The sequence below is a fragment of the Canis aureus genome, chromosome 14, assembly GCF_053574225.1.
Source record: "Canis aureus isolate CA01 chromosome 14, VMU_Caureus_v.1.0, whole genome shotgun sequence".
In the NCBI taxonomy this organism is placed as follows: Eukaryota; Metazoa; Chordata; class Mammalia; order Carnivora; family Canidae; genus Canis; species Canis aureus.
In genome coordinates, this window is record NC_135624.1 from 32,772,783 (window position 1) to 32,797,329 (window position 24,547).

Below are 24,547 nucleotides of genomic sequence, written 5' to 3' on the forward strand. Positions count from 1 at the left end.
TGAAACGCGCTTTAACCCTTTATCACTCTGCTGCCCGGCCTAGTGCTGCCCAGACCTATTTTCACATGCCTTGGTGTGAAATACTGGTGTTCTTTGCATAAAGAAAAAAGGTGAATTATCTTAATAGCTGTGACATTGATTCTATGTTGAAGCGGTGATATTTTGGATATGTTGGGTGAAGGGAGATAGATTAAAATGAATGTCATTTCTACCTTTTAAAATACTGCTGTTAGGGCAGCCCAGGTGGCTCAGTGGTTTAGTGCCGCCTTCAGCCCAGGGTGTGATCCTGGAATCCTGGGATCAAGTCCGTGTCGGGCTCCCTACATGGAGCCTGCTTCTCCCTCTGCCTCTGTCTCTGCCTCTCTCTCTCTGTGTGTCTCTCATGAATAAATAAATACATAAAATCTTTTTTAAAATTAATTAATTAATTAAATACTGCTGTTAGAAGACTCACATCAGTGGCTCATATCATATTCCCAGGGGCCAGGGGTGCTCTAAGGCAGGTGTCAGGAGGCCCCAGGTAAGGAAGGACCCCTCCCTCGACTGTGGGGGCTGCATGCACGGTCCCTCGGAGGAAAAAGACACAAGCCACTGCAAAGTTACAAATTTATTGGTCTGGAAATAAATACAAATATCTGATTAAGAAACTTCTCTGGAAAGACTTGTACACAACAGTTTTCCTGTCTCGATTCAGCCACTCCTGCCCTGACCCCTGACCGGGTCAGGGGAGGCGTCCGGGTGGTAGGAGCAGTCAACTGAGTCACTGCCCCTTCAGCTACCTGGAAGCCTTGACTACGTCCTCCTCCCAACTCGAGGGTCCTGGAAAGCACCAGGCCCCAGCGGCTGATTCATAATGATTCATCCCCTCAGATCAAACTTCCTATAAGAAGATCCATGGTTAGCCAAAATGAAAATCAAAAGCCAGTAGTACAGGAACTTGACAGCGACGCCGACGTTGCCCGGAAATGTCAGTGGTGCCGCCCCACTCAGCAAAAGGTTAGAGGGGCAGGGAAGAGGGGAAGGCAGGCAGGAGAGGGAAGGAAATCCCGTGGGATATTCCAGAATCCTTTCATCTTCTCAGCCAACGCTCCCCATGGGAGTCCCCCACGCCCCCCTGCAAGAGCGAACAGTTCTACCCAGAGATCCAGCGACGTTACCGGGTCAGAAATGTTTGGCCGTCAAGTTCAGATTCGACCCCGCTTGTCAAAGATCGGAAGCTGGATTTAACTCAATCACACAAGATTGTGTGTGATTTCAGGATGGACTGAAATCACGACTGCACTGGATCCCATCACAACCACAGAAATCCCTTACATCGAATAGCCCAGATACCCCGCCACCCCCACCCACCCCCGGTCCCCCACCCCCACCCCCCACCCCCACTGCAAGGAGACTCATCACAGCCAGGTACAGCTGCTTGGAATGTTTCCCTCCGTTGCAAAGCCAGCAAGCAGGGACCTCAGTGGTCTTCCCCATGAACAGAATCATGGCTCACGTCTTTGGGGTAGAAAGTCGGGGCCGTGGAGGAGGAGACAGCCTGCAGAGCCCAAGGCTCGAAGGCCATGATAACCAACGTTGGCTGAGGCTGCATCTCTGGAAAGCCTGGAGAATCTGCTGCCCGCTTTCACTGTCCATTGAAAGGACGCCAGAAAAAAATAGGCTCGTGTTGTTTCGGCATTAAAAAGTGGCTATATACGCGAACTTGAAAAATCTACGTCTTCGGGTCAACTCAACTACGCAGATTTGGTTTCCCAGGCAGTCTAGCCTCCACATAAATTCCACCTGCACCCCGCTCTCCATGCCGCAGAGCTAAAGGAGCTGCCCCTAAACCCGCAGGTCTCCCCCTCCCCAAATCAGAACAGATTCTGTTTCCAGAAACTGGGTCACTTCTTTAGTTGGAGAGGAAAACAGGAAGTAGAGAGGCTGGGCTCCCGACACAACGCCCTCTAGGACCAGGATGCCGGGGTCAGCCTAGGCCTGGGCTTAGGAAGTGTTTAGGGCGGCGGGTCTTGTTTTTGGCAGTTTGGTGTCTCTGAGGGAGGGTAAGAGGGTGGCCCAGTGGGCCACGTGTCAACGAGCACAGGACACCGAGATGCTTCTTTTCCTTTGGTCCACCCACCCTGCCCTGCTGGGAAAGGTGCCCCTGACAAACCCAGTCTAAGTGTTCCCCCCCAGAGCTCTCTTACACCATAAGCTTTGGGTTAATACGAGTTATGTGTGGTGTGGCAGGCGGGGGTGGGAAGGGCCGGAGGAAGGGCAGCTGCGTGAGCCCAGAGTCCAGGGGCGGCCAAGGTGCAGGCCGTCTAGCAGGACACCTCCATGGACTTGGGCCCGGCATTGTTGCCGGTGGCTCCAGAGTTGGGGGTGATGTCCAGGCGAGCACCCTCACTGGTGTGGGAGCGGCTGCGGGTGCCCTCGCTGGTGTGGGAGCGGCTGCGGGCACCCTCCAGGGATGTGACGCTGGAGCCAGAGGCCGTGCGGGAGCGCATCAGGCGGGTCATGCTGGCTGAGGGCACTGGGGGGAGAGAGAGAGAGAGAGGGAGAGAAGAGGCGCCGGTTAGAGACAGAGAGCACCAGATGCACCTGCATGCCAGCAACGGTGCCTCCTGCCTGACCCGTCCATCCCTGCGGCCATCCCGCCACCGGGCTCCCTGTCCTCTCTGTATCTGCTCCCAGAGGATGAGAACAAGGCCCCGATAAGGGGTAAGGCCTTACAATCACACAGTGGCTTGAAACCAGAGGTTGGTCTGAAGCCCACATCTGCAACTTCCTTAACTGTTGTGTGACTCTGGAAGCATCCCTCTCGGAGCCCCCATCCTGGTCAAGAAGGTGGGAATTCCGATCCCCTAGTATTGGCACCCATGTGTGCACCCGAGTAGCATAACCCCCTGCTGTCTACAGGCTCTCGAGGGCATCAGCTGGGCTAATCCCTCCATGCCACAAGTGGGGGAAACTGAGGCCACAAAGCAAGTCTGTGGCCCCGGTCACTTGTCATGTCCTCCAGAGAAGCCTGGGAGTTCCCAGGAACTATGAATGGCACTGCCTATCCTTCAGGACTTAAAACGCCCTTGCACATAGCAGATGGCTGAGAAAGTGAAATAAAGACAAAGCAATCCCTGCCGCCCCGCGCTGCCCTGGGCTGAATCCTGTCCTCCCCACCCTCAAATTCAGAGCCACCAGCCCCAAGTCATATCCACAAGAATCTAAGAATGGACATAGGGTGCTTGCCAATATATTTTGTTAAGATGAGGTCATCCTGGATTAGGGTGGGCTCTAATGCAATGGCTGGTGGCTCATAAGAGGAGACAGACACACACACACACAGGGAAGAAGGCCACGTGAACACAGAGCAGAGATGGGCGTAATGTGGCTGCAAGCCAAGGGACACCACAGATTGCCAGCTCCCACCAGTAGCCGAGATGAGGTAAGGAAAGATCTTCCGAGAGCCTCTGAGGGGAGCATGACCTTGTATACATCTTGACTTTGGACTTCTAGCTTCTAGAACCGCAGTGCAGTCAAAGAAACGAACCATGGTGTCTGGTTTCCTTCTTAAGCCAACCAGTTTGTGGAGATTGGTGACGGCTGCTCCAGGAAACTAGCCCACCACCCAAACAGGCATCACTGCCAAGGCCCCCCTGAACAATCGGCATCACAATCTGAGCCAGCCCATAGAAACGTAAATGTGCAGAGGTCACACTCCGCTCGGTGGGCATGGGGGGCGGGCTGGCTGTGACACATATCCACAAACACAACAAAACAAACCCTGGCTGTACTGAATTCCCTTCTCGGAGAGCTAGTGTCTAAACGAGCTCTTTCAGAGAATCGGCCTCACTCCCACATCTGTCGCTCACCTATTTCTTCTGAGCCCCTGTTGCTCAACCTCAGATCTGGAGTTTAACCGACCTCTCAGGGCTCTGGTGACCACAGAATGGTGTCACGGAGGCAAAGAGCTGGTCCTACCCGCCCCAGCTTGAACAGGCACTCAATAGAGGACTATTTGCTTTCTCTGTGGTTCATGCCTCTGGGACTAAAGCTCTTCCTGCTGTCTTCCCCTATAACCTGCCGGATGCTTCAGCTTTCTGGAAATAGAAGCGTGTGTGTGTGTGTGTGTGTGTGTGTGTGTGTGTGTGTGTGTGTCGGAGGGAACAAGGCCTGCCTTTCACTTCCTTTCTCCCCAGAATACACTTTCAAGGCAGAAATCCAAACCCAGGGCAGGTCCAAGACAAGCGAGTCATGACGTGTGCCCCGCAAGGTTAATGAAGTCTGTCCATCCCATCGGTGTTCTCCGGCCACTGCCTCTGGCTGAACACTTTCCCATCGGGAAGGCAGCTCAAAAGGCAGCAGACCCACAGACAGATGTTTTCTGCTGGAATTGGGCACCCAGGGCCACCAACTCTGCCCGAAGCACATAAATCAGGCTCCCTGGCTCTCCTGGCCTCTCTAGAAACTGACCATGGCTGAGGCCAATCTTAACACTGCGGTCAGTTTACCAAATATACCATTACTATTTTAAATGGGTGGGAAAATTGTTTCAGTCTCAGGAAAAAAAAAAAACACACACACACACACACAACAAAAACAGAAGAGATTAGACATTCAGACTTCCTAGTTAAGATGGGCACATAAATTATAATTCTAAGCAGTAGGCAGAAAGAGCCAGAAGAACCACGTCATGGCTCACACATCAACCGGTACCATCTGTGGCTGCCACCCAACAGAGTGCTTACACTTGGCATTCTCTGTCCTGCTCATGGGACTGCATTTCTGAAAAGGGGCCGTAGGTGTCTAACGAATAAACTATAACCATCACACAAAATGCAGTAAGTTCTTGAATTATGCTTCTATTTATCCTTCAATTCCCAAATCCAGTGATTTGGCAAAGACACACGGTCTTGAACATAAGTGACTTTTTATCACCCGCTTACACAGAGCTTTTCAGTTTTCAAAGAACTTTGCAGAGATCTCCACTGTGCTCCAGGCTTACGCTTGCCCCCATTCACATCCACGAGCACTCTCACGCTATCTCGCTATCTCTCAAAAAAAAATAAGAGTATCGAATAGGATTTTTGTGATGGTTAAACGAGAAAAAAAAAATGAAGGATTTACTAATAATCTTCCATCATTACCATCACCGCCACTACCACCAGCATTACGGAAACTGGAAGTCTCTTAAGAAAGCACGTAATCCTTTTTTTTTTTTTTTTTTTTTTTTTTTTTCGTAATCCTATATATGCAACTGATGCATCACTAAATTTTACCTCTGAAACTTATAATACACTCTGTGTTAATTAAATTGAATTAGATAGTGAAAGAAAGAAAGCACATAATCAAAACGTAAAAGATTTTCATAGTTCCGCCATCGTCTTTTTGGGGCTTAAAGAATTAGTCCTCATCTAAGTCTGAAGAAAATTACCTGGTATGAAACAACTCCTGTTCATCAGTGCAGGGAGCTAGCATGGTACAAAGGAGATACTAGAACCTTTGCACTGCCACCCATCCACCACCACACACCTACGTATTTCTTCCCCTGACCTTCCCACTTTGCAAAAAGCTGAGGCTGGCCAAGGTGATACAGGATAGCTCCCTCAAGCCCGGTTCAGGTCATTGCATTTTCAAGCCCCACGCCTGCCCCTCACCCCACTACCTGCTTGGAAAGGCCACACTTACTGTATCCCATGCCCTGCACGAAGTACTTGAAGGCCTCGGCAAGCTTGGCTGGCTGCAAGAGAGAAAGAGGACAGTACGGTCAGTCATCGGAGGTCCAGTTCCTGAATGGCCACGTGGAGCTGTGCCCTTGGTCACCTTCACTAAAGAGCTTGGCTCAAGGGAGAAGGGCACCACATGTTGACAGGACAATGCACAAAAGTAAAGGAAAGGCTATGAGGTCACAATCGGGAGCAAAATTAACTTTGGCTCGAGAGAAAAAATTCAAATTCACTTCCTAGCTGGGTGAGTTTGTTCAAGTTACATAACTTCCCCTTGTGAAACATGGACAGAGAGCCACACTAACTTCTGAGGGTTTCTGTAAAGAAGACTATAGTGGTAGAGTGATGTGTCCAACTCCACATCTAGAATGTAACAGCACCACCCATTGTGCTAAGGGCTTTGCAGCATTGTCTTATTTTCTCTTGACAACAACCTTATGAGGTTGGTGCTATATCTGCATACATTTCATTGCTGAACAGAGAGGTAAATAATCCATCCAAGGTCATACAGCTAATTCATGAGGGGTCCTACAGATTAATCCAGGGCTTTCTAAATTCTATGCTTTTAAGACAATTCACTCTCAGCCTCAAGAGCAGGCTGGCTGACTGGATGAATGGAAGGAAGAAAGGATGGTGGATAGATAAAAAGGAAATAAGATGGATGGATAGAAGTAAGGAGGATGGATGGGTGGATGAAAATAAAGGATGGGTGGAAGGAAAGAAAAATTAGAAGAAGGATGGATGGATGGATGGATGGATGGATGGATGGATGGATGGTGGGTGGGTGGGTGGATGCATGGATGCATAGATGCATGTATGCATGGATGGATGGTTGGATGGATGGATGGATGGATGGATATATGTATAGTTGGATAAGCCAATTAACCAAACCAATGGGGCTACTTTAAATGAAATGAGTTGGGAATGCTGGGAACACACCCAGTTCTATCAATTACTCCTCCCAAATTTAAACCAATCTGCCCTGGCAGGTGAATGCTCTCAGGTAAAGGCCATATCCACAGTCTAATTAACTGCCACTCTCAAAAGCAATGCCCTGGCTCTATTCTCCTCATACTTTCTGTCCCAGTGAGAAGTCATCTGCAGACGCAGTGTTCCTACCCTTCCCCACCAACTCCTGCCACTATTCTACAAAGAGCCACATGACATAGAGGCTGTCGTCAAGTTGCCCTCTGGGGTTCGTGTGACAATCATAAGAAAGAGTTGCCGGTTAGAGGTGCAGGGAGCCAGGGGCACCCTTGCCAGCATGACAGCAGAAACAATCTTTCAGCCTCTCTTCCCCTTCCATGACACTGCAATAAACACTTGCTCTTCTCATCTCTAAGGACTGTTGCCCTTGCCAATGGAATGAGGGGTGGGAACGCACTCTGTAAACATACACCCTATCCGTAAGGGCCAAAAGGGGGAGACTGATTCCTTGGACTGGGCTCCTGGAAGCCTGGGCTAGTCCAGCTGCCGCCATGCATCAACAACGCATTTTAATTATGGTCAGGGCTGCATCTGTTCTCATTCCAAATACAGAAAAGGAAAAAGGGAAAGGGCGGGGAGGGAGAGGACGGAGGGAGGCCGTGAGGGGGGCCCTGGAGTCCTACTGTCTCAGGAGGAGTCTCAGGAGTGAGATGGATGGATAAAGACTCCACCAGTAACGTGCAGGTATTAGCTCACGCTTATGTCTAAGCAGGGCTCTACGGGGAGCCCATCTGTTCCCCCCAGAGGCTGGGACATCCCATCCTTCCCTGGCTTCTCCCAGCTGTCAAACGGGCGTTAACACAACAGCAGATAAAACACTTGAAAGGATTTTGTCCCTTTCCAGTGGGAGCAGAGGGAGACCCCGCAGAGAGCCTAGTACCACCAAAGGCCACTTGTGCCTCCACCTCTGTATGGAGCTCTGGAGGGGGAGGCTGCAGTGAGCAAAGATCCAGAGCAATGAGTCAAGGTCCAGGATCCGCCTGATGCAGAAATCTGCTTCTCGGGAGGGTCTCTTCTTCAGATCCCTCCAGTGAAATATTCTGCGACCCCACACAGAAGACCCCCGTGTCATCTACCCCACTGGGGTTCCTAGGTGATCAAGTCCTGACCCGCAAGCACCTTTCATAAACGGTAAGGTGTCTGCAGTGTCATCAGATGTCACAGTGAGGTAGGGGAGGAGCAGACAGGGGGGGAATAGGTGGTAACAGGACACAGAGGCACCTGCCCTCCAGCTGGGGAGTGGTGACAGGTGGGACTCACCTGGGAGATCTGCGGGAGGCCACCACAATCTGCCATCTGGGGGAGAGGGAAGCTGGTTAGTGCCAAACACAGCAGCAGAGGCGTCCCTCCACCTGGCGCTGCCCTGCCGCTGCCCTGCCCCTGTTCTGTCCCCTTTGGGGGGAAGTGGGCACCTATGGGTGGGGAATCACCCATCTCCACCTAGCAAGGCTGCTCTTGTCACCACCCATCTTGGCACCGATGTGTGCCTTCTTGACAAACCAGATGCTCAGTGCTCTGCTAGACCCTAAAAGAAATTTCCCTCAGTTCCTCAGGAACCAGGGGGTGTGACTGTCCCCCGCTGCAGAAGAGGGACCTGAGACTTTGAAGGACCTGCAGGCCTCCTGCCAGGGTCCATCTGACCAGAAAGCCTTCACTGCATGAGGCCCTGTACACACACATTTTCTTTAAACACCCCCTCAGTCAGAAACTGCCCCACCCGAGACTTCAGGCCTCATGGTCTCTTCGCTGGCCACCCTGGTATATAAATGCTGTAGCTTCCAAAGTTCCTACTGAATCACCCACGCTAAGGCCACCGCTTCTTCGTCAGGGCGGCTGTAGGCACGTGGGACTAGGACCCAGACCCAGGGCTCGGGAGACCTGGGCGACAGGTTGGGACGGGGGGAGGATGGCTTGGAGAGACATGGGACTGGCAGGCGGGAGTGACAGCGGCTGAGGCCGGGCCATCCCACGGCCCAGAGTCTCGCCTCAGAGCCACGCTCACGGGGCTGTCCTGGGTCTGGGATCGTGGTGACACGAAGCCAGAATTCCACTCCAGGGACCAACCCGAATCAGGCCGAAACAGGTCAGATCCCCATCCACCATCAAAGCCACTTGCTCTTAGGTCATCACCTACCCTCTGCAGATGTAATGGGTTCAGATGAGACCTGTACTGGATTAGTGAGGACCCTAAATCCGGTGACTTGGATCCTAAGTCTAATGACTTAAAACTAGAGGGTAATTTTGGCTCAGGGACACCAGGGAGAAGGTTGGGTGGCGTGGAGGCGGAGACAGGAGGGATGCGGCCACAAGCCAGGGAACTGGGGATTGGCCACTGCCAGAAGCGGGAAGAGCAAGGAAGGAGGCTCCCTGGAGCCTTCAGAGGGAGCGTGGCCCTGCCCACACCTTGACTTTGGACTGACAGCCTCCAGATGGTGAAGAGAACAGACTCCTGTGCCTTTAGGCCACCCAGCTTGGGGTGCTTTTATGGAGAAAAGGGGACTGACCCCCTTTCCCGAATGCTCCTTCCTCCCCTCTCTAGCAGCAGTAACTGTGGCCTGTCCACCTTCCCCCTGGGACGGCAGCCCCAGGAGCCGCCGGAGCCCAGACACAGATGTGTTAGGACGATTGAGACAAAGGAGCCCCCGGGTTGGCCAATCAGCAGCCCCCTCAGGCCCAAAGCCCCGCATCTTCCAGTCTCGCAATTTCCTTGTAAGGAAATCTTGAAAGAAAATGTAGGTCAAAGAGCCAGTTCTGGGGGACCAATCACCCCTCCTGGGTGTCAGATGCCTCCTGGGACCTTTCATTTATTCATGAGAGACACAGAGAGAGGCAGAGACGGAGGCAGAGGGAGAAGCAGGCTCCCTGCAGGGAGCCCGAAGCGGGACTCGATCCCAGGACCCCGGGATCAGGCCCTGAGCCAAAGGCAGACGCTCAGCCCGAGTCACCCAGGCATCCTCCCCGATGCCTTTCAAATGTGTTCCTCTTTCACAGCGACCCACAGCCCCTCAGCTCCTCGTGCCCCCTAATTTCACACGGGCCCTTCCTGGGTCCCCTGCCCTCTCTATTTCTGGGAGAATAGCCAGAAAGATTCTTCACGTCCATTGTATCTTTGGGGCAATGCGGCCCCAAACACCAGGGTGGCTGGATTGCATGGTCAGCGAGGGCGTGGACCCTCACCCCGGCCTCGGGACAGAGAGCACCTCAAGTGTCCAGACGAGCCTTCTAGACATGGTCCTGCCTTCCCATGGCACAGCCCCCCTCAGGGGAACGCCCAGCCCCCGCCTCCACTCTCCACCCACCCCCGGGAGAGCCCTGCTTGCACCATCCCCGGTCCATTCCTCATCAGATCACCACAGCCAGTAGCCCCCCAAGGTCTCGGGGTCCCAGAGAAGGTTCCCTCCATCTTTGTGGCTGAGGGTGACCCGCGGTGGCCCAACACACAGACGTTTGTGTCTTTAATGCAAACATTAAAGAATTCTTTCTTGGGCCCCTGGTGTCTCAGCGGTTGAGCATCTGCCTTTGGCTCGGGTCATGATCCCGGGGTCCTGGGATCGAGTCCTGCCTCGGGCTCCCCGAAGGGAGCCTACTTCTCCCTCTGCCTGTGTCTCTGCCTCTCTCGCTGTGTCTCTCGTGAATAGATAAATAAACATCTTTAAAAATAAAAATAATTTAAAAAAGAAAAGAATTCTTTCTCTGGTCTCTAAGCAGGCACTAGACTATTCCTTTCTGCAGCAAACCAGGGGTCTCTGAGAAAGAACAAATGCAAACAGGGATCATTTTGCCTGTACCTTGAGGAGAGTGGTCTTGGTTGGGTCCAATTTTGAGTTGCACTCCACCTGGACAAGGAAAGGGGAAGAAATCTATTAATTTTCTCTCTGGGGCCAAAGTCCTCATCTTTTCCCCCTTCCTGGTGACGCGGCCACCATCGGCAGCAGCGCCAGTGCCCCCGCCGGCCTGAGGAAAGAACAGGAGCTCAAGGTTAAGCAACGTGGCCATAAATTCCAGCCCTGCCATCGCTAGCCGGGCGGCCTCAGACAAGGTACTTCATGTCTTTGAGACTCTCGGTTTTTTTATCAATAAGATGGAAATAATATCTTTCTCAAAGGGTTGTTAGGGAGATGAGCTCCAATCTAGCGGATGCCCCAGAAAGCTGCTAAATGAATGGCCTTCTGTAACCAGCTGCTGCCAGCGATTGTGCAAGCTCAGCATCTCTAGTCCAGACAACTATTCTTCATACAAAATGATGTTTGCTAAGCCAGGTTTCTCTCTTCAAATTGGGCAAAATAACCCACACGTGACCCGTGATGTTCAAAGCGCCTATAGGAGAACTATCACCTCCCTTGATGTGAATAAGATATCTCTACTGATGCATCCTAAGATTATGTCCAGTGGGTTAGATCACAGGAAACTCTCGGCCCCTTAAGACATTTCAGGTCTTTATTCTATGAACATTTGCAAATCCCACTCTGTAGCCCACCGCACAAGGCATGTCACCTCTCTAGGACTCTGCTCAATCACCCCTACGTCTCCCTGTCTCCAGCTACAGGGATGGTGGAAGTGTAGAGTCTGGGCTTTTCCTCCCCAACATCACAGGTGGGAATTAAGGGGTGAAATGCCCCACAGAGCCTTGTCTGAGCCTCACTCCTCAGATGCCTCTCTGCCCCGCCAGACATTCGGGGACCAACTGGGTCTGAAAACTCTACCCAATTCCCAAAGGAGAGGACAGTCCCTTGGACCAGCAAGCCAGGCGACAAACCCATCTAAACCAACCAATGGGAAGTGGTCTGCGGGGCCGGCGAGGAAAGGCAGGGAAAGAGGCTCGTGTCTGGGGTCCCCCCAACCCCCGCCCCAAGGCCAACCAGATGTGGGCTGTTGACTTAAGCACAGAAACGAGTGGATGATTTCTACCTACCACAGCATCCACAGCAGGAGAACTGTCCCCAACCACCAACAAAGCAGGACACCTGGAGGAAGGGAGAGAAGGGAGAGTTAACACAAAGTTCATCTAAAGATTCACATGCTCCCAGGCCTGCTAGGCTGGGGCCAGAGTTCTAAAAAAATTTGAAAAAATAAAAATATTTTATTTTGATTTCCCCAGTACCCTTTGCTGTTTTTCTTTTCCTTCTCCTTCCACCCTCTGCTTTGTTCTTAGGATACACCTCGGGGGAAGGTGGGGGTGGAAGTCATTTACACCTTAGTATTAATTTCAGCTGGAGAATTTCTGTGCCCTGATGTTTTTAGTTTCAAGCATCCTCTCCTTTAAGGCAGGATAAGTAGGATTTTGCCAGCAATCAGGCTCAGAGACCAAGAGGACAAGCCCAGCAAAGGAAATGGCATGTGCCAAGTTCAGGTGTCAAATAATATGGGTTCACTTGAGGGACTACAGAAGACAGGCGTTACTGGTGGAATGCAGCTAGTGGTCCCCATGACGGTCTTTGCCCCCCTAGGGCACTTGAGGGTGGGACTTGTGTCTTAGTCATCTCCAGGCTCTGTGAAAGCAAAGCCTAACCCCATATGCAACACAGAGTAGGTGCTTAATCAATTCTAGCGCACACAGCATTCTGAGATCCATGGCTCCCACCCAGGTCTCGGGGACACCCCAGGAACCCCACCACCTGCATAAGGAGGTGACTGAGACCGGGTAGTGCCTGACTCCTGGGAAGAATGCACCCGGGGCTTGCCGACGCCGACGCCCTGGCACAGAGGGGCCCTCCCGCCGAGCATGGAAAGAAGGCCCTGCCAGTGGCTGAGCAAGGCTATGCAGTCGAGACGGGGAGAAAAGTCACTCACTGCAGGGTGACTGTGTGGGCTCCGGGCATCGGCCGCTCGATCTCCAGGTCCCGTCGGCTGCAGACAAGGAAGGCATGGTTACACCCCGGGAGGTCCTGCCCTTGGCCGTGCTGGCAAAACCACTCATGTTCCAACCCGCCTGGCTCTCAGGACATCACAGCCTCTGGGGGTCCATATAAATGGTTTCAGGGGTAGCGGGACTCGCGCATTTCCCCTGTACGGCCCGCCTCCTTCTCCCTAACATTTATTTTTAATAGGAGTACAAGCCACGTCCCCCACCACAGAGGGTTCCTATCCCCCCGCCCCCCATGGAGCACCAGCCTCCACTGTTGGCCTGTGTCTCACCAGCCCCCAACTCTGAGTCCTCTACACAATCTCCTTGAGATCTCAGGCCCGACCCCTCTCCATCCTCGTTCCAAAGCCTCCCACGGTTTCCCACGGTGCTGCGTCATGCCCCACGTGGGCCCAGCCAGCCCCACGGCTCGCCCCTGCAGACGTCAATCCAGCCCCTCGTCCCCCGGCAGCTCCCACCGCCAGACATATGGCCTGGAGCCAGATGGACTGGATTCAGATCACGCGCCCCTCCAACTTCCCAGCTGTGTGACTTTGGGCAGAACACTGAACCTCTCTGTGCCTGTGCTTCCTCAGCAGGAAACGATGATGGTAACAGCGTCCAGGATTTTTAAGAGGAATCACTGGATTCCTAGGGGCATCGTGAAGCCAAGGCGGCGGGGGGAGCCCTGGGGACTGTCCTGGCCTCTGTGCATGTGTCCACCCACCGCCTTAGCCGACAGCCTGACTGCTCCAGCTCTCGGGGAGTGTTTGCTGACGAAACGCCCTGCTGGGCCCCAGGCCTTCTGTTACCCGCTGGGGATGTGACCTCTCCCTCCCGGCGGGAGGCTGGGTGGACGGTTAAGAGGACATGGACACTGGATCTTGTTACAGATGGGAATGCCCTTCGTGAAGCTATCAAGGGTGAGGCCAGACACCCCATGAGGCTCTTTCCCGTCCCTCTCATGGGAGCGTGGCTGGGCAGACTGCATCCACTGGGGTTTACAGCCCCCCGGCTGACACCATGTCCCCACCCTGTCCCCTCCGTTAGCTGAGGTCCAGGCTAGCAGCTAGCTATCAGCAAGAGGGCCACCCCACCCCTGCCCCCGCCAAAGACTGGCAGGATGGGCTCCTTATCCTCAGCAGGACTCCCCTCCCAGCAGCCCCCCTGGACTCCTCCTGTCCGCCTACAGGGCTCCGCGGATACTCTCTTCGCTCTCCCCCCACCTGGCCTCTCCTGGGGCTCAGCCTGAGCAAAGCGCTGACTCCAAACCCCGTGAGGGCTTCACCGTGTCCCCCTCGTGCTTGCCCCCTTCCCCATGGTCTGGCGCGGTAGCTGAGCTCCTTGCAAAGTGCCTGAAACACCAAGGCACCTTGTCCCTGTCCCAGTAATCTATCTGCTGCAAGTCAGGGGCTGCATCTTCTCCTAAGTTGAGGAGCCCCCTCCGCCTTAGCCCACGCTCCAGACCAACACAAGGAACTCAGCGTGGCCGAGCTGCGGCCCAGTACCTGTTGTAGGCGTTGATGAACAGGTGCAGGTTGCCGGGGTTCATGTCATTCACGATGTGCTGGCGGTAAGTGTGGACCACCTCCACGTTGTTCTGCATTTCCTCCTGCATTGGGGGTGGGGGGAGAGAGACCCTTCACTGCGCCCGCCGCCCCAGGCCACTCCCGAGTGTCTCCACTCTTCAGGTTATACAGGCACAGAGATAACCATGCCTAACCCACTTGACTGCCGGGGTGGGGAGGGGAGCTGAGGAAACCCCCGAAAATGCAGCCTGATTTGGCACATCGGCTGATAGCAGGAAAGGATGCAAACCTGCAAAGGGCAAAGCAGACCCTTCTGGGCTCCCGACTGGGGGAGTCGTTATCTGAAGTCAGTCCTCCTGAATCCAGAGCTTGGCTTGGGCACTGCCCTTTTTTTCCTGGGGGCAAGCATCTTAATGTCCCTGAGCCTTAGTCCTCTCAAAAATAAAGCAGGAGGTGGCTCTTACCTCTTTTGTCAGGTTGTGTGATTTAACAGGGGCTGTGCACACAAAAACCCTTTGTACATACACAGTAAAAACTGATAAGCAACTGCTAACAATTAATATTTTTAAGGGGGAAGCCGAGAAGTTTTTCATGCTGGAAACACAAAACGAAGTCATGCAACTCCCGGGAAGTTTCTGGAACGAAGGGCCATCTCAATTCCCAGGGGAGGTTCGGGGTGGGGGGTGGGGGGGTGGGGGGGGAGGCAGCCAGAGCCCTGCAGGAGCCTCCAGCCTCCTTCTCCCTGGTTCCTTTCTGAATGTGATTTGGGACAAACAAACAAGTGACGAGCTTGCTCTGTTTCTCATTTGTAAGAGAGCGGATGTGTAGGTTCCACAAAATGGCCTGATGTGATCAGTGGCGACCAGAGCAGGACAGAGAGGGAGCAAAGGGGGCCCTGCGTCCGGCCTGAGCGATTGTCTAAATAGCCCCTGATCACCGAAGCAACAAAGAAGCCAACATGCTGTTAAATAGAAAATCAGGGGGAGAAAAAAACCATGTGAGGAATTCATGGTGCTGGGGTTTCAGATCAAAACAAAAACGAAAACGAAAACACACACAAACTATAGCGATTTAGGGACTCCAAGAGATACCTCAAGTAATGTGGGGTACAAGCAGGCCAGACTCTCACCCTATACTTGACACCCCCTCCTGCAAGGAAATACAGAAACTGGCTTTAATTTTTTCCATATTCCTCTTGAGGTTCGGATTATACACTCGGGATGGAGAAAACATATCACAAACCGGACGGTGCACAGGTCGGGGGGACGCAGGCTCCCGTGGGCTGCAGGGTGGCCGCAAAGGCTACGTCCCCTATCAAACCCCCGGACACCGCGAATGCTAACTTATTCAGAAAAGAGGTCTTTGTAGATGTCATCCTGAGATGAGATCATTCTAGATTATCCCAGTAGGTCCTAAATCTAATGGCAGGTGAAAGGCTGAGGGAGATTTTTTTCTTTTTAAGATTTTGTTTATTTGAGAGAATGTGGGGGAGGGGAGGAGCAGAGGGAGAGGGAGAGGCAGGCTCCACGCTGAGCTCGGAAGCCCATGCAAGGCTCCATCTCACAACCCTGAGATCAGGACCTGAGCCGAAATCAAGAGTCAGATGCTCAACGGACTGAGCCACCCGGGCGCCCCCAGAAGGAGGTTTGAAGCCCACACGGAGGGGTCATCAAGACAGAGTCAGAGCCTGGAGTGCTCAGACACAAGCCAAGGGATTCTGAAGCTCCCAGAAGCTGGAAAGGCAAGGAGGGATCCTCCACCTGCGCCAGGCCACTGGAGGGAGTGTGGCCCCGGCCGACACTTCCAGGGTGTGCTGGCCTCCACACCCTGACAGATGAGTTCCTGTTGTTTTAAGCCGCCCGGTGTGGGGTGCTTGTTAGAGCAGCCCCAGGAAAATAACACGAGAACCAAACACAGTGGGCACACCTGGCCAAGCCCAATGCACAACATCTGGTCACATCTCAGAGGGTCACGCTCTCACTTGGCGACAGCGGTGAGCAGGCCACACAGAACACAGAGCAAACACCTCGAGCTGGGCCGGTGTCTGGGCCTGTGCCAGGAGCCCCTGCACAGGCTCCCCTGGGGCTGTCGGCCAATCGGGAGCCCTGCTGGCCGGCCAGGTGACGGCTGGGAGGACTTCAGAATAACCCATCGGAGAGCACAGACCACAGCAGAAGCACAGATGGCCAGCATCCTGCTCTGGATACGGAAACACGCTCTGGAGCCAGACACATCGGTTCCAATCCCAGCCTCACCTCACCCTGACTGTGCAACCTCACAGCAATCAATCGACCTCTCTGGTCTCATCCATAAACTGGGAATAAACACTTTTTACATGGCTCAAATCACTCTTGGAGGGATTCATATTTTCATATTTATAAAACCCTTAGGACTGAGCAGAGCACATAGCAAACTCTGTGGATGTGTTTCCTGTAGGTCTGATCAGTAACAGCCGCAACTGGAAATAACCCAAATGCCCATCAACGAGCAAATGGAAAAACAAACTGTACGTAGCACATCATCTGCACCGCACAACACCAGCCAGCGCTAAAAAGGAGTGAACTACTGAAAAGCCCAACAACAGAGGTGGATCTCAACTGTGATGAGTGAAAGAAGCCAGATTACAATTTTTTTTTTTTTTTTTAAGCAGGGTCCATACCACATGATGCCATTAATATAAAAATCTAGGAAAGACAAACTAATCTCTAGTGACGGAGAGCAGATATGAGGTTGTCCAAGGAGCAGGGAGGGGAAGGGTTAGCACGGGGCACAGTGGGCTCCTGGGGGCAACGGATGTGGTCATTATCTCAATTTCAGTGTGGTTTTATGGGCGGATGCATGTGTCAACGTTTGTTAAATGTTGTATTTCCAGGACGTGCAGGGTCTCATACCGCAACAAGGCTGGTTTAAGAAGGCTGACAGTAAAAGGAGAGCGAGCTGCGACCTGATGGTAAAGCAGTCACGTCGCGCTGGGGACGGGGTGGGCACCCGCAGGCGGCCCGGCCCCGCTGCCTCGGATCCCACTCGTGTCCGTGCCCTACGCAGTCGCTCAGCATGAATGACAGAGGTGCCAGGCTGCACTACTCACCTTCCCAAAGAGATGGGACACCACCATGTCTGGAAGGGCTTGGGTCCACCCGGAGATCTGGGGACGGCGAGAAGAGGTGTGATTAGAACAGGTGTTTGCGGTAGAGACGCGAGGTCAGCCAAGCCTCCCGGCCCGCGGGACACAAACTGGCTCCCCAGCACTCAGGTCTGCAGGCAGCCTCCTCGTGGGAACTTGCTTGCCTGCTCCAGTTGCCTGTGGGACCTGGGGCTCCCGCTTACCCCCACAGAAGGCGGGGCCTGAGCCTCCGTCAACTACTTATTCTCAGACCCCACGCACAGAAGATGCACAGCTAACACATGCTGAACAGAGACCCGACCTGCTCCCAGCCTTTCCTGTGCCCTAGCACACTAGGTCCTCACAAGGAGGGCCCCCATCCGTGTCTTCTAAACACGCTGAGCTTGGCCGGTCTATACCTCACCTGCTTGTTCTCTATCTCTCTCTATCTCTATCTCTATCTCTATCTCTATCTCTCCTCTCTCTGTCAAATAAGTAAATAAATAAAATCTTTTTCTAATAAAAGAATTTGAGGAAGGAAATGGCAATATTTTTTCCTAATATTAAATACGAATGGATGCTTTATCTATAAAATAAACTTTCTTTTCCCAAAGCAGGAAGGAGCAATCTCCTGGATAACAAGGATCTGCTTGCCTTGAACTAGCCTTCCTATAGCATCCTCTAGATCTCCTCCCTCAAGCCAGTATCCTCTCTTTGCATAGACTGACGTCACTAAAGACACTGCCAACTTTCTCCTCTAATACCTCTCCCCGACATAATGCTGGATATAACGTAGGAGCTCCATAAATGCTAAGTATACAGCAGGAGCTCCACAAATGCTAGGTACACAGCAGGAGCTCTATAAATGCCAGGCATCCATCGGGAGCTCCATACATGTGTGCTGACCAACTTCAGTGTCAGGCAAGGACGGGCAGGACAGAGAAGCTCTGGACCCCTGCTGTGTGGTCCTGGGGGGTGCAGAGCCTCTGAAGCTCAGGCCTTTCATCTATAAGCAGCAGTGCCAGGAGCTTCCAAGTCACGAGGCCAAGGTGCGGATAAAGGAGGCAACCACACATGTCACAGGATCTGACACCAGTGCCTGACACACAGTAGATTACTCTTGATATAGGTTTTTTTTTTTTTTTTTCTCTTGGGGTTGGAAAGGAAGGATATGGTGCAGATACTAAAGCCACACGGACATTCCTCAGGCTCCTTTTTAGCCAATGGTCACTGTCCACGTCTGGCTCAGAATAGTTAACCGAGGAGCCAAACTGGCTGACTGGGATCTCACTTCCTTTCCTGGAAAATAAAATAAAAAACAGGGAGTGTTCTCTGCTCCTGAATATCACGCAGATGGGAGAGATGAACTCCTGGGTTCTAGTAGAACATTCAAGAAAATGCAGCATCAGAGAAGCTGAGACAGGGGTGGGAGGCAGCAGGGAGGGGCACGAGCCCTTCAAACCTCCGTCTGCGACCACCACCCGACACTTGGCAAAAACATACTTCCAAAACGAAAGACCGGGATCACCCCGGCTTGAAAGGTTTGGTCCTGTTTCAATTGGAACGGCCTCCCGGCTCCTTGGCAAATATGAGCGCCTTTATGAAAAAACACAATAATCATTTTTAAAAGGTCAACTAGGAACCCTAGGACACCAGCCAGGGCGGAGATTCCCGAGACAGCACAGGTCGCCCCCTCCTCTAGGCAAGCCTGTGCCCTGTGCCCTCTGTATTGCTAGACCCACACTGCTTGGGCCGAGGGGCCGTTCAACACCTGCTAGATGAGACTAGGGAGGGAGGCAGGAGGGGAGGCTCAAGGACCAGAGTCCATGGGATCTGTGTTCAGCCCCACTGCCTAGCTTTGTGGGACCCTAGACAGCTTCCCTCGCCACTCGCAGTCTCGGATTCCTTTTCTGGAACATGGCTCTAACAGTCCCCACCCCCTGGAGTCAGTGTGAGGATTAAGTGTGGTCAGAGGGTACAAATAGCGCCTGGTAAATCCTCAGGACACATTAGCTAATCATTACTGTCATCAAACTGAGTGGCAGTGCTGGTCCTAAACACACCCTGCTTTTTCACCAATAATATGTGGGTTCCTGACATGAGAGGCCTTTGTCTTGTCCTTCTTTTTATTTCCAGTGTCTCAGGCAAAGCCCAGTACGTGTTAGATCCTCAGCAAACACGTCTTAACCCAAGCTACGCTTATCAAAGCTGGCTCGAGGACGCACATCTCCATGGGATGTCTGGTTTAGACCACAGTGTCCTACTGAAATCTTCTGAACGGCAAATAGCTGAGGTCATGTTTACTATTCTAAGCAAAGCAAAGGAAACCTGCTTTCTTTGTAGGGGTGGGGCGTAGGAGGTTAGGAGGGGTCTCAGCAAGCACACCTGTTCCACGTGCCTGACCCTGATCCTGGCCCTGAATCTGACCCTGGCCCTGAACCTGATCCTGGCCCTGACCCTGATTCTGATTCTGGCCCTGATTTTGGCCCTGACCATGGACCCTGACCCTCGCCCTGACTCTGACCCTGGATCCTGACCCTAATTCTGGCCCTGACCCTGGACCCTGATCTGGCCCTGACTCTGATCCTGGCCCTGATCCAGCCGTGGTCTTAGCCCTGAACCTGATTCTGGAGCCTGGCCCTGACCCTGCCCCTGGCCCTCATCTTGCCCTTGGACCTTGACCTGGACCCTGACCCTGGACCCTGATCCAGCCCTGGTCCAAGTCCTGACTCTGACCCTGGCTCTGATCCTGGCCCTGACCCTGGACCTGATCTTGACATTGGACCCTGACATGGACCCTGACCCTGGACCCTGATCTGGCCCGGACTCTTGATCCTGACTCTGATCCTGGCCATGACCCTGTCCCTGACCCCCAGCCTCACCTTGGATGCAGCCCAATCCATCCAGCCTTCTGCACAAGGGTTCACGTTGATAAGGACGAGGCCCTCCACCATCTCGGGGTTGTTCAGCTGCAATTCGAGACATAAGGTGAGAGGCAATCCCGCAATCTCAGATACTATAGACTTCAAAGGCCAAACTGGAGGTTGAGCAAAGTGCCAGAGAAGGGCCCGCATGGGCCACCAGAGCAGGCCACTGCCCTCAAGAGCCTTCAACCCCCACCCCCCATGCAGAACTGAGGTTCCAGCTCAGCTGACACAGGACTGAGCCCCTGACAGAGTGGGGATAGGAAGCAGGAGACGTAGAACATGCGTGCTTGGTAGACCTGCCTTAGGCAAGTCACTTCTCCTCCCTGCACCTCCTCTTCCCCACCTGCCAAGCGGGCATGTCAGATGGCCCGCTCCGAGTCAGGCAGGGCACGTGGATGCTCTTTAGCAACTCCTCTCGGAAGAGTCATCCGTGTGTCCATCTCAGATCTAGTATGTACCTTCCTTTATCTGCTCAGAGCCTCAGTCAGGCCGTTTTTTATTCATGCCAGCATTTCTAACTTCTGACAAAGTCCAGCAAATAACAGGCAGGCAGAATACACAACTGTGTGAATAAAATGAGCACCGCTGTGTTTTTAAGACAATTGCTTGGTGAGGACACGAACGATCCAGTAGCACTTGGGCCCATGTCATGGTGACATATGTGTCTCAGATTCTAGTTTAGCATCAGTCAGGATCCAAAAGGCGTGGGGTTATTGTAAAGACGGCCCACGACACGTGCAAGGATGTGAGGACCCGCCCACAATCAAGTGCAAAGTGAGCAAAACCAATGATTAAGAGTGTCCCCTGAAGGAAAAGAAAGGTGGTTCATACGTACGTGAGAACACACACACGTGCACACACACACACACACGCACGACCCCGGACCACACACCCCCATGTGAACTGCAGTTCTCCCTTCGGAAATGAAGTGATGGATCATTTCTCTCTTTGTTTTTTGGTTTTTTTTTTTCTCTCTTCGTTTCAGGGTTTTTGATGGTCTTCCAATTGTCTTCTTTAATCTTAATTCTACTTAAAACATGGTTTTAAAAACAAACAAACAAAAAAAATGCCAAGGAACTCACAGCAAACCGAGTGAGGATGTAGGCGCCTGCTCCAGTTCCCATGCCAATGATGCTTTTCAGCCTGGAAGCAGAAATGAAAATTCATGTGACAGAAGGAATGAGCGATGGGGGCCCTAATGACCCTCTTAAAACCTCCCCCCCGGCCTGGTCCCTAAGGAACGTCGCCTCCCCCAGCATCGGTCCTGCTCATCGCTGAGCGTGGCTGGCAAGCTAGACACAGTGGGGACACGCGGCCATGACGTGCCTCGAGGACCCGAAATGCATCATGCTTTGCAGCCTGACAGGAGGCCGTGACCTTGGAGAGACTCGTCTCTTTTCCTTACTTCTCTCCCGACTGCAGCCCAGGCTCTGAGAGACCGTCTAACCATTACGGGCCGGCCCATTACAGCACCGCTTCTTCCCACTCTCAAGCTTTTATTTTAGACTCTGAAACTTGTAATGAAAATAAATTGGGCAAGAACTCTGGGGTATTATCTTCACCCCGAAGGCTTGAGTAAGAGAGACCTGAGCACTGGGGAAATAGGGCACAGAGGGAGAAATCGAGGGCTCGGGCCACCCTCTTCCAGAATGTTCCGTCGATACGAGAAAGCAATGAAAGAAGGGGAGGCCGGGAAAGGATGGGTGATGTGTCTGCATCCGGGGAAGAGCCCAGCGGGACCCGACTAGAGGCTGTGGGAAAACAGGTCACGACGCGTGACAGCTAATTTCTCTCCTACATTGCAGGGGGCAGGCTAGATCAAGGCCAGGGGAAGGCGGAAGCCAGGAGCCACCCTTCTCTGCAGGCTGCTGGGGGAGCAGATCCCTCACTCTTACCCAAACTGGTGGAGGACTCCAGGAAGCATCTCGGCCAGCTGGTCCATGGAGGGGTACATGTACCTTTGGGAGAAGCCACGCAGAGGCCGTTAGTGAGAGCGAGACCCCGGAGGAAATGAATCATCAAACAGGAACACACTTGACGGGCTGGACCCACGCACGACCTGGCCTGTATGCCCGATCGCCACCCCCCATCCCCGCCCAGGCCCCTGCAGCCCTCCTTCCCGGCAGCGAGCACGAGCCTGCTCCACGGTGCAAGGCCGTGCCCCACCCCAATGCTCCCCCTGTTTGTAAACTGACCCTGGACGGATTGCTTCCCATGCTCCAGGTCCCCCACCAAGCCTCTGAGGAGCATCAGAAGCTCATCTAATCCCTACAACAAGTCTGCGAGGTTCCAGTGAGATTAAACAGCACTGATGTGGGGAAGAGCCACTTGGCTTCGTGGCCAGGCAGGCCCTTAGTGTGGCATCTCACCTGGGCTCTGGGATTCCTCAGTCACGTCCCAGAAGGGGGCCCGCAGGCCGCTCTCCCATAAAACATTCCTGGCCGCAGGGAAGTCCCTCCTCTCTCACCCCTGTCCCCAAGCTCTGGAAGGAGCTTGGAGAGGGTACAAAGAGGCGGGCCACCCCGGAGAGCGGCACCCAGCGGGTTTGGGGAGACAGAGAACCCAGGGGTATTTTAAGGCACGGGGATGCCTCAGTGTCACACATCTGCTGGGACCCTGGTTCCTGTTACTGCAGGGCTGGGAGGCTCCCCTCTGTCAAAGCTGGATCACCACAGCGGGTATCGAGGACGGTGGGAGCGCTGAGGACCCAGGATGGGTGATGATGGAGTCTGCAGGCTGCCCTGGGCCTGTGCATTCAGGCAGACGCTTCCCCTTCCCAGAGGGTAGGGAACAACAGTCTCCTGTCACCAAGTCCTTAGCAGGGCCCACATGGGGTACCCGCTGGGCCAAGCGTACCCGTTGCCAACCCCAGACACTGTCCGGGGTCGTTCCTTCCTCTCAACTAACAGCAACCCTGCTCCTGGTGTCTCTTGGAGCATTTCTAGGCATGCTCTCTTCCTGGCCTTTGCACCTGCTGCTCCCTCTGCCTCCTCGCAAGAGACTGTGTGCTCACCTCCCTGGAATCTCCAGAAAGGTCAGGGACCTCTGTCCCACCAGGAGCTAACAACCCCAGCCAGAGTTCTGCACATTTTCTTTCCCATCTTCTCTGGAAGGACTCCAAGAATCATCCCTTTCACCAAGACCTTAGGTGCCATCAGAGAGCCTGGCCTTTTTATCAAAAGCAAGTCCACACAGCACGCCGTGTTAGGAGCAAGCTCCTCTGGGCATCCCAGAGGATACTCTAGACAGGTCCCTGGGGGAGCCGGCAAGAGGCCTCACAGGACCAGCGGATGGGCTAGGGTGCTGCGGGAAACAGGGACAGCCTTGGCTAGGAGGCACCCACAGCCTGGCCTCAGGGAGGAGGACTCAGAATACACACGAAGGAGTTTCTTTCTCAAAGGAGTGACTGGTGCTCACTCATGCCAGGCTCCTGGAGAGGCCACGGGGAGACCGCGGGAGCACAGCAGACCCGGTCCAGCACACGGGCCGGGTGGAACAGGGAGGGTGAGGACAAAGGTGACAGTGAGGGAGGTGGGCGTGTGCAGAAGGGCGGCCGAAACAGGGAGCCCTGTTCTGATCAGGTGGTTAGGGAGGGCTTCCTGGAGCAGTGACACTGAAGGAGGGCATTGGGGTTCGAGGAGCGTAGACTATAGGATACATATTCTAAGTGGGGGGAACCAGCGTGTACAAATGCTCCAGAAAGAGCCAGAAAGACCCTGGGTGGTATGTCTACGCAAAAATGGAGCCAGTGTCCTTCCACAGTGGCCGTGACTCAGTTTACAGCCAGCAGCCTCCAAAAGGTGATTCCGGGGAAGCCACTTAACACCCATCAGCGTCTTTTCTCGCTGTTCCTGGGGTTGGGTGCATAGCCAGGAGGTAACAAGATTCTATCACCAGCAGCCCCCCGCCATCTGTAGAAAGCTGACCCCAGAACTGGGGTGCCCATCCCTGCCTTCCCACCTCAGCCCCGGGACAGAGGGGGTGTACCCTAGAGGGACTGGGAGCCCCCCAACTACAGGAGGCAGAAATAAGGCGGGAGCCATCCATGCCATAGATCCCACCAGCCACGCACTGAAATCACCTGCTAACTGGGGGAGCACGTACCCTGCATCGTGACCTCCAGGTCAACTTAGTGAAGATTCCAGAAGCCGGGGCCCAAACCTCAGGACGTTTTCTTAAATCTCCCCCTGGGGACCTAAGAGCCCCTCGGTCACCTCAAGTCTTTCAAACAGTTGTCCCAAACAAAGATGAATTTGTTTAATCTGGTTTAATCTGCTAGTGGACAGTTAACTGTGTCTCGCTGTGTTAAGAAGCTGTTAAGGTTTGGTTGTTGCTCCATGGGGCTGGGGCTGGGTATCCTTTCCCTTCTCTGATAAAGGTTAATTTTTAAGGATAATTCTCAACACCAACAAAAACTAAGAAATTAAAAAAAAAAAAAAAAAAAGGAAATCTGT

General features: G+C 53.3%; 1 protein-coding gene across 3 annotated transcripts in view; it reads right to left on the bottom strand.

The window, feature by feature from the left end:
- Positions 1-592: 592 nt before the first annotated feature.
- The window catches only part of NDRG1 (N-myc downstream regulated 1), a 56,394-nt gene continuing 32,439 nt past the window's right edge, over positions 593-24,547 (bottom strand). For 2 of the 3 annotated variants that reach the window (XM_077847320.1, XM_077847322.1), the window contains 11 exons: positions 21,989-22,051; positions 21,176-21,236; positions 20,049-20,135; positions 17,152-17,208; positions 14,043-14,146; positions 12,483-12,539; positions 11,605-11,656; positions 10,481-10,528; positions 7,953-7,988; positions 5,668-5,719; positions 593-2,515 (listed from right to left, as the gene is read on the bottom strand). In XM_077847320.1, the coding sequence (XP_077703446.1) occupies positions 2,304-2,515; positions 5,668-5,719; positions 7,953-7,988; positions 10,481-10,528; positions 11,605-11,656; positions 12,483-12,539; positions 14,043-14,146; positions 17,152-17,208; positions 20,049-20,135; positions 21,176-21,236; positions 21,989-22,051 (829 nt within the window). In that variant the 3' untranslated portion in view covers positions 593-2,303. Of the gene's footprint in view, positions 2,516-5,667; positions 5,720-7,952; positions 7,989-8,677; positions 8,830-10,480; positions 10,529-11,604; positions 11,657-12,482; positions 12,540-14,042; positions 14,147-17,151; positions 17,209-20,048; positions 20,136-21,175; positions 21,237-21,988; positions 22,052-24,547 lie in introns of all 3 variants that reach the window. The other variant, XM_077847321.1, reaches the window with a different exon arrangement.